This window comes from Chlamydotis macqueenii, chromosome 11 (genome assembly GCF_036417535.1).
Source record: "Chlamydotis macqueenii isolate bChlMac1 chromosome 11, bChlMac1.mat, whole genome shotgun sequence".
Taxonomy (NCBI): Eukaryota; Metazoa; Chordata; class Aves; order Otidiformes; family Otididae; genus Chlamydotis; species Chlamydotis macqueenii.
The window spans coordinates 2,142,489-2,157,570 of record NC_141566.1 but is presented as its reverse complement, the minus strand read 5'-3'; the positions used below and the strand labels follow the sequence as shown (position 1 = coordinate 2,157,570).

General features: G+C 47.0%; 1 protein-coding gene across 2 annotated transcripts in view; it reads right to left on the bottom strand.

Annotated features, from left to right (window-relative positions):
- Window positions 1-15,082, bottom strand: part of LOC104477618 (vascular endothelial growth factor receptor kdr-like) — a 120,278-nt gene that overhangs the window by 82,382 nt on the left and 22,814 nt on the right. For both annotated transcript variants that reach the window (XM_086756182.1, XM_086756183.1), the window contains exon 2: window positions 3,620-3,716. In XM_086756182.1, the coding sequence (XP_086612308.1) occupies window positions 3,620-3,716 (97 nt within the window). The remainder of the gene's footprint in view (window positions 1-3,619; window positions 3,717-15,082) is intronic.

Below are 15,082 nucleotides of genomic sequence, written 5' to 3'. Positions count from 1 at the left end.
CAACACAACACAGCAAAATTAACGACAGAGTCAATGACTTCAGACAAAATTTGGGCTTCCTTCTGGCCAACTGTTATCAATGCTCCCAGTGTTCCCACTCCTGTCATTTGGGAATGAATGATGGAGGTTGCTGGGTGTTTGCGTTTCCACCCGTAAGGAATTAAGGTGGATCACCCCACGTTCTCCCCCAGAGTACAGGAGATTCCTGAAACAGTCTGTGGGAACTGGAGCAAGCTAGGTCCTGGAGGAAAGCTTAATTTGTGTTTTAACAGACTTCCTGAGCGTGAGTTTGTTTTTATAACACTGTATTTTAGCCACTTCAAACATCAGAAAGCACCAGATAAAATTATATGTTTCTTCTGAGCTGATGATTTTGCATATTTTAACAGCTAAATTAACTTATATTTTCTTATACTAAGGCTGCATGGGGAGAGGAGAACATTTATGTAACTTTGCATCACCTTTCTTGCTTAATCAGCAGTGACTCAGCCTTGATTTTTCTGGAGGATCTGGAGCTAACGAGATTACAAGTCTTAGAATATCTGCTCAAGACACTTTTTTTTTTTCAATTCACCTTGTCATGGCAGTCAGAACATAAAGCTCGCGGGGCAGATGATGCGCCTGATCCGTTCGTTGTCTTATCTGTGATCACGGCTGATGTCAACAGTTACTGTAATAGGGAGGCAGTTCTGTCTGTCTGTGTTTGCAGAGAGAAGCCACTCTTCAAAAGGAGAAGGGGTTGACTCACCTCCTCTCACTCAGTGATTCCCGCTGACCCAAGGGCCCTTTCTGAGCTGAGGAAGGAGTAAGGTTCTCTGGATTTTCCCAAGTGGGTGTCGCCAGGGAGAAATCCGGTCTAGACACACCGACTCGGTAGAGAGATGCTAACACCAAAGGTATCTTAACAAGGGAGCTGTGTCAAGTTTCCAGTTAGCTACTAACTCTAAGCGCTCTTTCTGTGCCAGTGGCTTTGTAGTGGTGCAATAGGTGCAATAAGGGAACGCGTTTTCCAACAAATTCAGTGACACTTAAACAAACATCCTGTTGGACCCCGTTTCTGCCCGTCCTTTTGTCGCCTTCCTGAAGATGATGCGAACACGGGGCTGAACTCTCGAGGTTATTCCCAGCACGTAGCTGCATGAGAACACTGGGAAAAGTGGGAATATCCTCTCTGGTGAACAGCCTCACCCTCGTTCTTGGATGCACTCTTGGCTTGGACAACCCCACCTCATCCGTCGTACCAGCTTCCTGTCCTTCAGAGCCCTGAATTATTTTTTGGCGCAGAGGTCCCTGCCCAGTGCTCCTTCCCTGCCTTACTAATGTCATTAATGACGTAATGACCACCTCCGTCAAGAAATGGGAGTCTTGGCCAGGAATATGGAACAATGCCGCTTCGCAGTCGGATGCTCAGCTCCCAGCGTGTCATCGTGTCCCTGCCCCTCTACTGTCGCCTGGTCGGTGTCCATCAGGGCTGGAAGTCTGCAACAGCGGCTCTGCAGAGCGGATCCAGGATTTCACACGCCTGTGCTTCCTCACCTGTGCCCATTTTTTCCTCCTGCTCATTTTATCCTGGTGGAAGATGAAGACTTTGGGTATACGATTTTCACACACCTGGCAGAGTGGAGTTGCAGCAGTAGCTTTGGCCAGGCTGCCAAAAATCAGGAGATCCCAGCCAAGAACCTCAAATGAGTGGTGTTTAAGGGAGAAGGGAAGTTCACACAGAGTTACTGCAGCCTTGAGCAGCTACCAGCTTGGCCTGCTGCCTCGTGCCATGCTCCACGCAGCCCAAATCCCCTCTGGAAGTACGAAGGCCTTCAGAGCTCCCTTTGGGCCAGCCCGGAGCTCAGCTGGGAGCGTCAGATGCTGGTGTGTCAGAGCAAGCAGGGTGTAGGACATCCGCAAAGGATCCGGTGTGGGGGACTCTGGCGCTCGATGGGCAGAAATCGCACTTCTGGCCGCTATTCCCAGCTCTTGCGTGACCGGAGTCAAGGAACTGAGGTGCTCCGGGGCTCTGTTCCCGTGCTAGTGTACTTTTCCGTTTCTCAGAGCTGTCGTGTGGATTTATTGCTTTACATCCATAAAGCAATTTGGGACTGAAGTGCTAATAATTTCTTTGTCTATTTATTCATCTGATGATATGAGAAAAATAGGATATTTCTACAAATTAAAAAGGCAGTGGATGGGGAGCTGCTGAAGAGTATTGATTTAAGTGGCCTGGAGCACTGCACCGAGCTCAAGTCCACGTAATGTGTTTTATGAAGCACGGCATCTAGATTTTAAAGGACCATTTAAACTTTCTTGCCATTGTGCTTGCTGCTTGCCAAGCTAAAAATACCACTGCGAGGTTGTTTTGACCTCATAAGCCACACAACTCGCTGGAGGTATTTGGAAAAGGACTGCCTTACGCTCCAGAAGATGTCACAAATTTACACAGTGTGAGTCAATTTATCTTGTACTGTAACAATGAACAAGTAGACAAGGGCGAAAGTCTTCTGACATATGTGTCAGCGTAAACTACAGCCTACATTCACCTTCTCACTGCTTTTTCTTACTGTTTCCACTAACTTCTGCTGCAAGAAACCGTCCGTGGTTTCTTAGATGGCTACAGCCAAGGGGACTTTGCAAGAAGGTGTAAAAATAATGTGTGAGGGAGAGAAATGGTGGTAGTTTGCATTACCTTAAGCCTTCTCTGCTACAATGCTCTTGGAAGAAATTAAAAAACAACCTCTCCCAGCAGCTGGATGTATAAATCACACTCAGATGGAGCGAGAACTTCGTGCACCTCGGTCTGAGGCCGTTTGTGTGACCGAGCAAGCTCAAGCGTGTTTGACGCAGCAGAAGGTACTCTGGCTCTTGGTGTGACATGCAGTTGCGTGCAAGTCAGCTGTGCCCAAACCCCACATCCCCCAATTCCAGAGGCTTCTCTCCCTCTAAACCCACATCGTTACCAACACTTTGCCTGTTTCGTGCCTGGCTAATTTTCCCACGTTGTGCCAAGAACTGAAGAGCTGCCGTAATTTACAATATCAGCAGCCTGCTTTTTCATGAGTCTTGGTTATCTTGGATTTAAAGAATATGATATATTTAAACGGGCCGGGTCTTTGGATGTGCGCGTGCTAGCTGCTCTTTGGTTAACTGCTGTCGCAGAGGCTAGGTGGTGTTTGAGGTTAGGGAGTTTAAGCTTGTGTATGTACATAAAGAGCTAATGACATGCCCTGGTGATCTTCTTTGTCGTTTCCTTCTGAGCAGGGAGTGAAGGGGTGATTTTGGATGCAGAGGAGCTGAATCTGAAGCTGTTTTCAGAGGAGGATTTTCCCGATGTACCTAAGTGTGGTACATCCCCCTCCCATGCGCTTTCTCGTGTGCTGACTCAGGATTTTGCTTGGGCCTCTGTACAACATAAAGCAGCTGGCCAAGCTGAATGCTTGACCTCAGGCTTTCCTCCCTGCTCTGTTATGCCCATCAAATTCTCCTCGGCGCAGAAACGCACGGGAGGGTGAGCAGCACCGGTTCCCAGCTGGCTGTGCAGCGGTCTTTGCTCTCCCCTGCCCAGCAGCTGTACTGGGCCAAGGTAACCAGTACACCCGAGGAAACCCAGGGTCACTGGAGCCATCCTTACCTGCATTTTATCTTCAGGGTCTCTCCTGGTAAGATGACAATGTGGTCTTTCGCAATGCTTAGCGTTGGTTTCTCAAAAAATTCTTCCTCAGCAAGACCTGATCCAAATAAAGAAGAAATCATCATTAGACAGGCTACTCAGTACGGTGGGAACAGGCACAAAGCAGTGGAGGCAAGCTGTTTGTTTTGTAAATAGTCCCTAATTTGGGGGCCCACGCAGTGCTTGCGGTTACACTGATGCCATTCAGTTGAGCGTGGAGGCGTGAGGTCCCCTTAGTTTGTGTTTCGTTTCTTTTTTTCATCTCTTTCTTTTCTAACACTGAGCACCTGCATTTCTGCTAACAGTCTTTCTCTCCTTCAACACTGAATTGTTGCAGTTTTAGGACAGCAGATTTGTTTCAGAAGGATATTACGGACATAAAAAAGTGGAAGGAGTCGGGTCTTTGGGAAATAATTTGATGTGTGAGCTCGTATGTTACGTTTTAATTAATGGGAGAAGAGGCAACAATCATTCTGAGGAGCTCTTTGATTCGCAGCGGTGAAGCATCTGCTGTATTAAAAGCAAACGCAAAGCCTGCTGTTTTCCAAAGCAGCAGGCACAAACGCTGCACTAGAACTAAACAGCGAGCTGCTTGCTTTGTGGGCGTCGGGGCTGTGTACTGGTGTGGTGCTCCGAGGCGAACTGGCAGCCGTGTCTGGGACACCATCGTCAGTGCGGGTGTCACAACGTTTGTCAGGTCTCTGGTGACAATGGTCTTTTGTGACAGTGGTGATAACGATCTCCCTCATCATCATCTCCTGGCTGAGGAAATGTCTTCTGAATGTGAAGCTGTCCTCAGCGAGACGCGTATCTGCGTGTGCATCTATGACAATGTAATTTTCAGAAAGTGAACCTGAGAAGAAACAGAAGTGAGGTTGGCCGGGCTGATTTCCTTGTCCAAATTCAAAGTAACATAATCAAGGGAAGGAGAAAATAGGCTTAGATAAGTATCTCCATTTCCAAAGCTCTGACATTAAAGCTGTAGGTTTTCTTTCCCCTCCTGCTCTTCAAATCTATATCTCCTCCTTTGCCTTGAACTTGATAAGCCAGAAATCTTTAGCTAGGCTTATAACAGAGGCATTATTCTCAGCAGAATATTGAAGATAACATATCTAGCAGAAAGAGAAACATTAGGGTTTAACTTTTCGACTGGATGAAGCAGTGATTTGCTTGCCTCCCACCTCCCACCTGTCATCCCTCTTGTGCCGGATTTGAGGAAGATGCTCGTAGCCCGGCATACCCTCTCAGTGTGGGAAGTGAGTCGCTCCCACTTTGGAGAGTCTGGCTTCTTCCAGGAGCCATTCAGGTTCCCATCAGTAACTCAGCGGAGGCCAGCTAATCTCGCAGCACCGCAGAATCCTTCCCAAAGGGGATCCTGCCCCGGCAGCTCGTTGCTGGACTCCCTTCTGAGCCATGCTGACCCTTCCTGTAGGTCCCCAGCTGGGACTTTGAGCTAGCCCTGGCCTTTCCTTCAGCATCCCCTCATCCCCAGCCCAGTTCTGCGTAACTGATGACACTGTAGCTCTATCTCCAAAATCCTTCGCAGAATAAGAAGTTGGAGCCTGGCCAATGCAAACTCCCTCCAATGCACGTGTGTGACGTTATTTAGCATGGCCCTGCGTAAAAACCACTATTACATGTAACGCCGCGGAAGTAAAATAGCCAGTGGGTTCCAGCCCTGCAGTTCCCCCGTTTCTTTTAAGAAGTTCCGTTATTCCTGAACACGTCCAGGATGGCACGTGCAGCGTGCAGCATCCCGTCTAGCAAAGAGTCAACAGAAAGTTTCTAGAAAACCCAGTTCACACTGGGCCGGGGCTGAGTGTCGGGGTGTTACTTCATGGTGCTGAGGTATTGCAGTCTCTTAAGACCAAGCTTTGCAAAAACGATCCAAAAAGCACCCAGCAGCTTTGAATGTGTTAGTCCAGTGTCATTTAATTTGCTAGCTGAGGTTGTTTGGGTCCTGCGTGGCTCTCCCAGGACATGGCTCCGACCCTGATCCGCTCTGGGCTGGTTGTGCTGTGACTTAAGCCAGGTGCTGCTGCGACTTCGAAAATCCCAGGGTTTGCCGTAATCCTTTGTTTCTTTCCTCTTGTGCTTTCAGTTGTTCTTAGGGCTTAGGGAGGTTTAGCTGATGTCTCAAGCTGGCCTTTTCAACAGACCCGAATTTTACCTCTCGTGAGCGATGTGGCGCTGTCGGAGGGGTCTGGAGCGCGGTGCCAGACAGCTGGCATTAGACCTGAGCTCCTCCTGGGACTGGAGGGCAGTGCCGTCCTGGGGCTTTTATAATATCTGAGACTGGTTTTGCGAAGAGAAAGAAAAGTATTTTTCAATTATTCTGTTTATACTTCTGAGCTACTTCTTTCCCAAAGTTTATTTTGGCTTCGGGAGCTGCAGAAAAGAAAAAGCAAAGTGTAATTTCAGTGCTTTTCTACCCCATGGAGGACAGGAGGAGAAATTCCTCTGCCACACACGCATTTGAGCGCTGCTGCCAGGTGACAGGGTTTATATAAACACAGCGTGTGCCCTTTCTGGCACACCAGAGCCAAAGCTGGATGGACTGGGAAAAAAAGGGTTTGAGAGAGGAGTGGGGAAAGAGGTGAAGCTGTGCTGCGTCAGGACATCTAAATGCCAGAACGGGCAGGATGATGCCTCACAAAATTTTTAACCTCCCGTGGTCCTTTTAGAGCTTGGCTTCATTTTTTGGAGGCAAAGCTGAGGACAGCCCTGGGGCACGCTGGATGAGATGAAAGGGATCTACTCCACCTTCATATTTGTTTTATATATTTGCAGCGCGCGCGCCCTCCTTTTCCACAACCCTGCACCCCGACGTTGCTTTGGCTTTGGGTTCTCGTTGCCGGCAGCCGGTGGTGCCAGGGCACCCTGGGCTGCAGCTGGAGACGGTTCAGCTTGTACAACGACCGAGTCTGCTGGGACGTTGCGTGCAGGTCTCTTACTTGCTGGTAAGCTTTTTGTTGCAGGAGTTGTGAAACACAGGCAGGTTTTGGGAAGGACAAAGTTAACCCCATGTTGGCAGAAAAGCATTGTTTAAATACACCGTGTAGTTCAGTTGCAGTGTTTTTCCTTCTTCTTAGAATGAATGTGGATGTTCACCATTTAAGTGTATTTTCCTTCAATTTTATGGTTTTACCCAATACATGTCTCCTACTTCTCAAAAAAAGTTTTTCACAGCTACTCTGCACTTTATATAAAGACTTTCAGACTTGAAGGACACCTCTCTGAGGTCGTGCTCTGTGGTACGCTATAAAACCAGGACCTGCAACCTGCCCAGGGTGGGGGACCCGTGCTGCTGGACCAAGTCCTGCTGGAGCTCGTGGGCTCTGATTGCACAGCTCAGATTACCACGTCCAGGCCTAAAATAACATTCTCCTCTTCTCTGCTAAATTATTTTGGTCCTGCTCTAAGGCTACAAGGGTCATAGAATTAAAAACAAGTGCTCACGCCAGCCATGTCATTGCCATAGCAAAGCTCTGCAGAGGAACAAGCAGCTTGGCAGGCTCTGCTCTGCAGAACGATGTGGAAAGGCCGAGGAAACAACCCCTGTCCCTGACGTTTTCTTCCTGGTTGGGGTTTTCTTCCTGCCTGGTTGGGGTGAGGAACCTGGTGCAGCATCCTTAGCTCCCCTGGCATGGTTTGGGATAGGCTGCTGGAGTGACCATACTGCAGAACGAGCAGAGCCCATCGCCTCCCGCCGAGCTGCAAACGGGTCCGAGCGCAGCATCCCCTCCGTAACACAAGGGAGAAAGACAGGCTGCTCCTGGGAAGCGGCGTGCTGCGTCTGGTGTTAGGTTCTTGCCCTCAATTACTTGTTGCCAGTGCGAGGTAACTGTTGCAGGGCTCAAGAGCGTAGCGTCACCAGGATAAAGACGGCCCCTGGAAATGGCCCCGCGTCGGGACAGACCTGGCCAGAGCCTCGTTGCACCATTGCTGATTCTGAGAGTTTATTCTTCCCTTTAGTTTAACATTCTGCTCTTGACGGCGAAAACCCCAAACTCAGCACAACCACACAAATCCTTGGGAGCGAAATGTGAAAGGTTGACTGATAAATTACCCAGGGAAGACAAGTTTATTGAAAACTGGCTTTCCTGGGATAATCTGATTTTGCAGCACAGCCAATATTAAAGACGGGAGGATCCCCAGGCAGAGGGTGATATGTGACCTCCCTCACCTCTCCGTCAGATGATTTCTAACTCCATCTCACTTGGCTGAGGGAGATCCCTCCCACGCTAAGCCTGTTTGGACATGCTAGGACCATCAGTGAGCATGGATAAAAACTAATTTTAATCGCTTTTTCTTATTGTAACTGCCTTTAAGCATCCTCTAGGCACTGTAACTACCCAGGAGCTATTCCCAGAAGAGCACTCAGAAATGCTTGTGAGATTGAAGGTATCTCGATCGTGCACAGTGACAGCTAACGTCAGTATGATAGCTGATGAAGAGACGCACAGATCCCTTTTGGGCACTGCAGCACACAGAGGAGGAGAAAGCTGAACGAACGGTATCCAAGAGCACCTCACCTCTGCATCAGATGACAAAGAAATAATTGCTAGGCAAAGCGGAGACCACTGTGTTGACAGCTAAATGAAGCAGCTTCGACCGAGGCCCGGGTTCCGCAAGGACGTGGGCACACAAATAGCTTTTTGCACAGGGTTGAGCTCCAGGGACTGTTCATGTGTGAGAAGTCACTCCTGTGCGTAGACCTGGGCCCTAGGACACGTCAGGTCCCATTGGAAAGGACTGGAAGTCAGAGTTTGAGCTGATTTTAGCAGAGGAAGGGGAGAGGAAAAACTGAAGCTCAGTCTCTCCAAAGGACTTTGTGTCTGCGGCAGTAAATGCCCTGAAGGAGAGACAACGGGCTTTCCGCTGAGGTGCCAGGGTAGCTCATCACAAGCACGCAGTGTGAGCACATCTGGAAAACGAGCAGGTGCCCATTTTAAAGGGTATTTTCATGACTGTAGCCCAAGGAAATCCTGTTTTCACCGGAATTCGAAAGCTCAAGGATTCATAAAAAAAAAGCTGTGTGTGTTCAAAGCAATGGCCTGTAATCATTGTAGGGTTTATTTGAAGGTTACCCCCTACGAAAAGAGAAGGCACGACAGTACTGCCAGCGTTATTGTATCACAAGCCTCGCAATATTGGGTGTGTTTAGTAAGTCTTCAGCTCTTGGAATCAGGTTTCACTTGTTATAATCGAATAATTTTCTATTCTTTTAAAGGCTTAAAAAGACAGTAGGAAATAACTAAAAAGACTCACCTCCCCCCCCCCCCCTTTTGCTGTGCAGTTGAGTCTCAATTCTCCATGCGTGTATCGAGGATAATAATTTAACTTGTCTGTAAAGATTTAAACCCTTCATCTTTTCCTATGAATCTCTATGGAGCTTAATGCAGGGGGGCTGTGCCTTCCTCGTCAGGGGCCGATTCCGGCCGAACCCCTTGTAGGTTACTGGTTTGTTCCCGGCCGAACTGCTTTTCCTAGAGGAGGAGACGGGTCGGGGTTTAGATCCTGTCTCAGCCCTAGTCTCGCGTGAGGTAGGAATGCTGCTTCAGCAAGCGCTGCGTGTGCTGGAGGTTCGTAGCCAAGCTGTTCAGACTGGATGTCTCAGCTACGTGACACTTCCAAGGCAATTGCAACGAATACCCATCGCTGTCTTTGGCCAAAATTGTCTTCCTTGTCTACACTGCTGCTATTCAAACAGAATTATTTTTAAGGAAAAAGCAACTTTTAAAGTTTTTCTATTTTTTTTTTTTTTTTAAGCAGAATGGTTGCAAGAAACATATCTTCCTGTTGTTTTCCACCCAGAAATAACCAGGAATCCCCCAGACTGGTCCTGCAACAGAAATTCTGGCTGTGGGCAAGGAGCTAGCAACCTGTAGGCCAGAGCCAGAGCTTCCATTCCTACAGAAGCTGAAGCAGCTCATCCAAAGTTAAATTAACAATCACAAGCTAAGATTCTTTCAGGATATTCGAACACTAGCGTTAACCCAAGAGCATCTGCTGGCAAAGCAGCAGGCTTCTTGTTTTCCTTGACTTTCCAAGCCAGTATTTGTTCAGCTGACTCATGAGAAAGGGGAGGAGTTCCCACCCGTTCTTCTCTGCCTGCCGCAAATAGAAGTTTTGTGTAACTCAGCCAGCGACACTACTTGGGGTGTAAATGTTCCTAGTGACAACAACAAAAAAATAAATCATTAGTCTCAAGGAGACAAAAACAACTGCTGAGCAGAGCAAGTGTTTAAAGATAAGATAAGGCACTGGCCCTGCTCTCAGGGTTTGTTCCTGCAAGGCTTTTCCTCGCCCAGAGATGCATCAGCATTTCCTGATGGAGTGGCACAGGGTCACTCTGGTTTCCTTCTGCAATCAGCAGAAACTCTTCAGCAAGGCCACCTTCTTGCTTTGTGTGCTGATGCTTGAACCCCCCTCAATTAATTTTCTGTAATCAAAACATAACCTTGGGGATTGACTACACCTGCTCAAAGGCAGCTCCCCGAACGTGCAATGCCATGGGCTTTCTTGGCTGTCCATGATATGGATCGCTGTATCAGTTGCAGATTTATGGAAAGAGGTCGCAGAAAGCAACTCTAGGTCAAAATTGTTTGGTCTTTGGTGGCAGCAGCTCATTAATCAGAGCCATTGTTTTCCCTCCGACGCTGCAGAGTGGAGAGGCCTAGGGAATAACAGAGATATCACCACCCTGTGCTTATGTTGAGTTATGTAGTGAGGGAACATGTCCTTTCTTTGCAACTGGATGACAAGTCGAGAACTTAGATCTACAGACATAAAATAAACATGAAATCTGGGAAAGGAGGTGGCAACATCTGCAATCATCTGCCATGCACTCAAGCACAGTCTTAAGTACTTAGGAAATGCAGTAATCTCATGTCAATGGAAAAAAGGCTGGGAATGTTGTTTCTTGATCCAAATTGTGGCAATTCCTCTGGGAAAGAGAGGACCTGGCACATCTCCATGATTAGCAAATATGCAGACCCAGTGGGAACGAGACACACAAAAAAAAGAGACCATGCTAAAGCCTTTGGGGGAAAAAAAAAATAGAAAAATGTGAGGTATGAAACTGTCTTTGCCTCTCCCCCAATCTCCTGAGAAAAGCCATAGGGTTGCAGATGCAAGTGTTTCCAATGATTTCCAGACAAGATTACTTCATAGGCACTCCAGACATAGCTTTCATTCTTCCTTGACTTGACCATCCTCAAGGCTGGTCATTCTTCAGACAAGGCTGCGAGTGAGAGGAGGAACAGGGGCACACGTTGGTCTCCAGGATGGACCACCATGGGGAGCAGCCCCTGCGAGAGCCTGACGCACCTCTCTGCAGGGGCTCTGGCCCATGGTTCACCCTCCGCTCTCACCGCGGTCCACCACAGCACCTTCACCTCCTCCCAGAGGACTCAACAAACGAGGACTTGCTGCCACTCAGTCCTCAGATATACTACAGCATTGATCTGAAAGTGAATCTAGCCAAGATTTCTGCCCTTTCTCCAGAGCACTGGGTAGGAAGATGGGAAGGTAGAAGGCCTTCTAGGTCTGCCTCCACATGGTCCTTTCCAGGCTTCCCTGTGTCCCTGTCCCAACTCAGAATTGGCGCCACAGGTGAACTCCTGAGAGCGTATCTCTGTGCTGAGGGATAGATAGCTGGATTTTTTTTTTTGCATGTCAGCCCAACGATTCCTCATAGCTACAGACAGTAAACCATGGGTCGTCATGGTAAACCATGGTAAACCATGGCTCGTCAAAACACTACATTCAGTTCCCTTTAATCCAATCAGAATTGCTCTGTGTGGGGTAATTTGTATGTGGCGAGTAGTTACTCAGTTTAGGATTGCTAAGGAAGGAATGTTTTAAAACTCTTTTAACTAAATTACTTTATTATTTTGAGTAGCTATCAGCAGATTAGCTCATCTATCAAAGGTGACATGAGGCTGAAAAGTCAACAGCAGTACTTCATGGACTTCACGTGTGTCGTGGCGCAGCACTGAACGCTGCGTTCCCTCGCACATCAACGGGATTGAGTTTGGCACCTCTCTCTATTTCTTTCAAACGTATTTGTTTTGTACAGCTGCAAATCATGAAGGCGATTGCTGTGCTGTCTCCATTCCAAGAACTGCTCCCCAACCTGCTCATGTGCACAGGGAGCATCAGTCACTTCTGAAATCTATCGCCATATGAGCCAGGACCTCTCATGAAAACACAAGCAGTAAATCTCTGTTGATGCGAGAGTGATTTCTCTCTTGTTCCTACCCAGTTTTAACGTTTATACTGGACTGTTAACCTGGAATAAAGGGACTGCCTGTACTCAGGATAAGGGTAAATCTCTTCAGGCTGGATATTTCGTTAAAGAAAGACTTTTTTAAGATAGAGCAGTAGCAGAAAAGTTTTTGATAGATCTTCTCTTCTATACAGTTTCATTTCTTTCTCATCTTTTTCTATTGAAGTGACAATAGTCATCAGAGTAAAAAAAAAGCAATCATTTTCTTTTCTGTGTGGATATGATTATTTTTTTTTCTTACTACTTAACCACAACATTATTGCACACTGGGCAGACTGGAAGTCTGCATAGAGGTTCCTGTACTGCGATGGAGCTTCCTGTAGCGAGAACACGGTGCACCAAGGCGATATTAAAGCCGCGTGCAGGTCGGTCTGTTCACAAGGCAGGAGGCAGGGAGAATGCAGTGGGGTTTGGTTTTCTGTAGGCTAGAAGTTGCCTTTAGTTCAGTATTTAGGAGGCAATGCAATAACCCATACATGCGTCAGCTTAAAATTCATCCTGACTCCCAGTAGAGGTCAGGCTTTAAGCTGGCAACATAAAATATTAAGGAGAGATTTCCCTTAGGTTTCCATACAAATTGCTATCAGGGGCGACCGTCAGTGGTGAAATGAAATTTTTGCCAGAATTCAATAAAATAATGCTGGTTTTACACGTGCTGAAAATCTGTCCTGCTATTTTGTTGTACAGGCACTCAGAGCATCCTAGAGCCACAGATCTCATCTAGTCCCCTTCATCTTTACAGTAAAATCATGAAACAACTTCCAGTCATCATTTAGAGCAGTCATGTTTCTGAAAGACAGCTTTGGTACCGTGAGGGCTTGGAAAATAGTGCTCACATAAATTAAAAGCAAGCAGATGAAACTTAAAGTTCCTCAAGTTACAGAGGCTGGTAAGTTAAATTTCACTTGGCCATGCCACGCAAATTGAAGCACTGGCCAGTGTGAACCCAAAATACAATCCCACCCGCCGTATATACGTATATTTACATAGCTGTTGAGGGACGATAACGTTGGAATTCACCTATCCTGGCTATTTGGGTTCTTAGCCAGAACACACATCAACAGAGAAATTGTGCATGTAACACAAGGTAATATTAACAAGCAATGCAGTATTTCAAACTACCGAGTCAATTAAATTATTGTATGTATGTCAGCTTGCTCCTTTGACGATAAAATACGGTGATAATGCCTCCCAAGTAAAAGACTTTGGAGAAGTGTAAGGTGGCTGCCCTGGAGAGACATTAAAATGACCAGAGAAGAAGAGAGAGAAGTTACAAAACCCCTGCAACTCTGATTTAGCAAAAGGTATGTTTCTCTGAAGGCATTATATGGTCTCTGGCAGCATTCAGCCTCTGCCTGTGTGTATCAAATGAGAGGAGGATGCTCACCCGCGTCCCTTCTCTACCGTCTGCAGACTAAATCGGTGACTCCCAGGTCTTTCTTCTTGTTTCCATAGCCACTGGCGCATGAGACTGTTGGGAAAGCCCCCAAACTAGCCGTATTCTTAAGCACTGTACAGTACAGAACGACCTTTGTAAGATCTGAAAAAAAAGATGTTTTAAGCCCACTGATGGGAATTATCAGGATACGCCATGTGGATCTGCTCTGGGTCCTGTCTTTCCTTCCGGAAGTCTTTGTACATGGAAATGATTTGTTTGCAGTGGTTTGAGTCGGTAGAGCCGGATGAGGCTTAAGAGGGAGACTAACACAGCCCTTCAGTTGTTTTGGTTTGGTGAAAGCTATCTAGATGAGGTGGACACATTCCCGAAGACACTAGCATGGGCCTTCAGTGCCTACAGAGGAAGCCTGTTGAGTGGCTTGCAAATCAAAGAATAAGGAAACTTGTCCCTACATCTCAGCTGGTGGCTTGACTCCACTGAAGACAAAAATATTTCAGTGCCACAGAGCTGTTTGTTCTTAAGAAAGCATGAGTTCACTTCCATGTGGCAAGTTTTTTTTTATTTTAGAGTATCATTTTCTCTGTGTTCTTTGATGTTCAGTCAAGGATCAGTTGCCCAAATCTACGGAAGTGAACAGTTAGGATACTAAACACATGCCACCAGATTTTGGTTTTATAGCTTGGCTCTGACATCTCGGGTGTGAAGGATGCTTATATAGACAATTTTGCCTCAGCATTATATGAGTGTTCTGCGTGATGCTACAATAATAACATTTTTGTCAATCAGAGAGGGTGGAATCACAGGAGATCCAATACCAAGAGCAGTTATTTATCTGCTTTTTCTGTTGCGACTGGTAAGAGTCCAGGGAGAGAGAAGAAAATCTTCCCAAGGTTGAGTTACATCAGCCTGTGTAATTTGTCTCCCCAAGGAAGCAATGCTGCCAGCCCTAGCTTTAGGAATATTTAAAATTAGATGGGATAAAGTACTGGGAGATATCCTTCAGAAAGCATTTGCTGGTGACCTACATGAAGTAATCTCTAAGAGCTTCAGCTGCCACATTTAGGCAGAATTAGGGCCACAATGTTCTGCTGAGATGGCCTACCAGGGCCTGACCTGGGGTACAGGTCTCTTCCCTTTCCAAACTTCTTTGGTGCTACCTCAGCATTGCTGAGATGCAAAGGCGGAGTGGGCATTCTCAGCTTTGGATTCAAAAGTGTCCGTAATCCAGACCTCAGAAGAGGACTAGGGCTGTTTTCTAAGAAATGCAAGAGCTGACAGAGGAATTTGGATGAGGTTCTATTGAATGACAAGAGGGTGGCTTGCAAAACAACCTCTGACCATGCTCCGTAGCTAAATCCTTGTATAGCCATCAGGCGAGATGGCTGCCCACTGACCACCAAATGCTTACGGGTTAGCTGCTCAGAGAGACCGCCTCTTTTCTCTGGCCACATGCCCCAAGGTTTCCTACTTGGAGCCTTGCCGGTGTGAGTCCGGCAGTCAGCCCTGCTCCCTGGAGGTGCTGTGGGTCGTGTAGGCACCATCATACAAAACTGGTGGAAACTGGGCAATACATATATTCTCAGGCCTTTTGCAAAGTGGTTAATTCCTCCTCCCCATCTCGTTCCTCTTTCCCAGCCCTCTTTTCTAGGAAAAATGTCAACTTGCATGGAAACACTTTTGTGTAAAGAACATCTGTGTCCTCCTGTGTGATGAATCAGTGACCTGCAGAAGG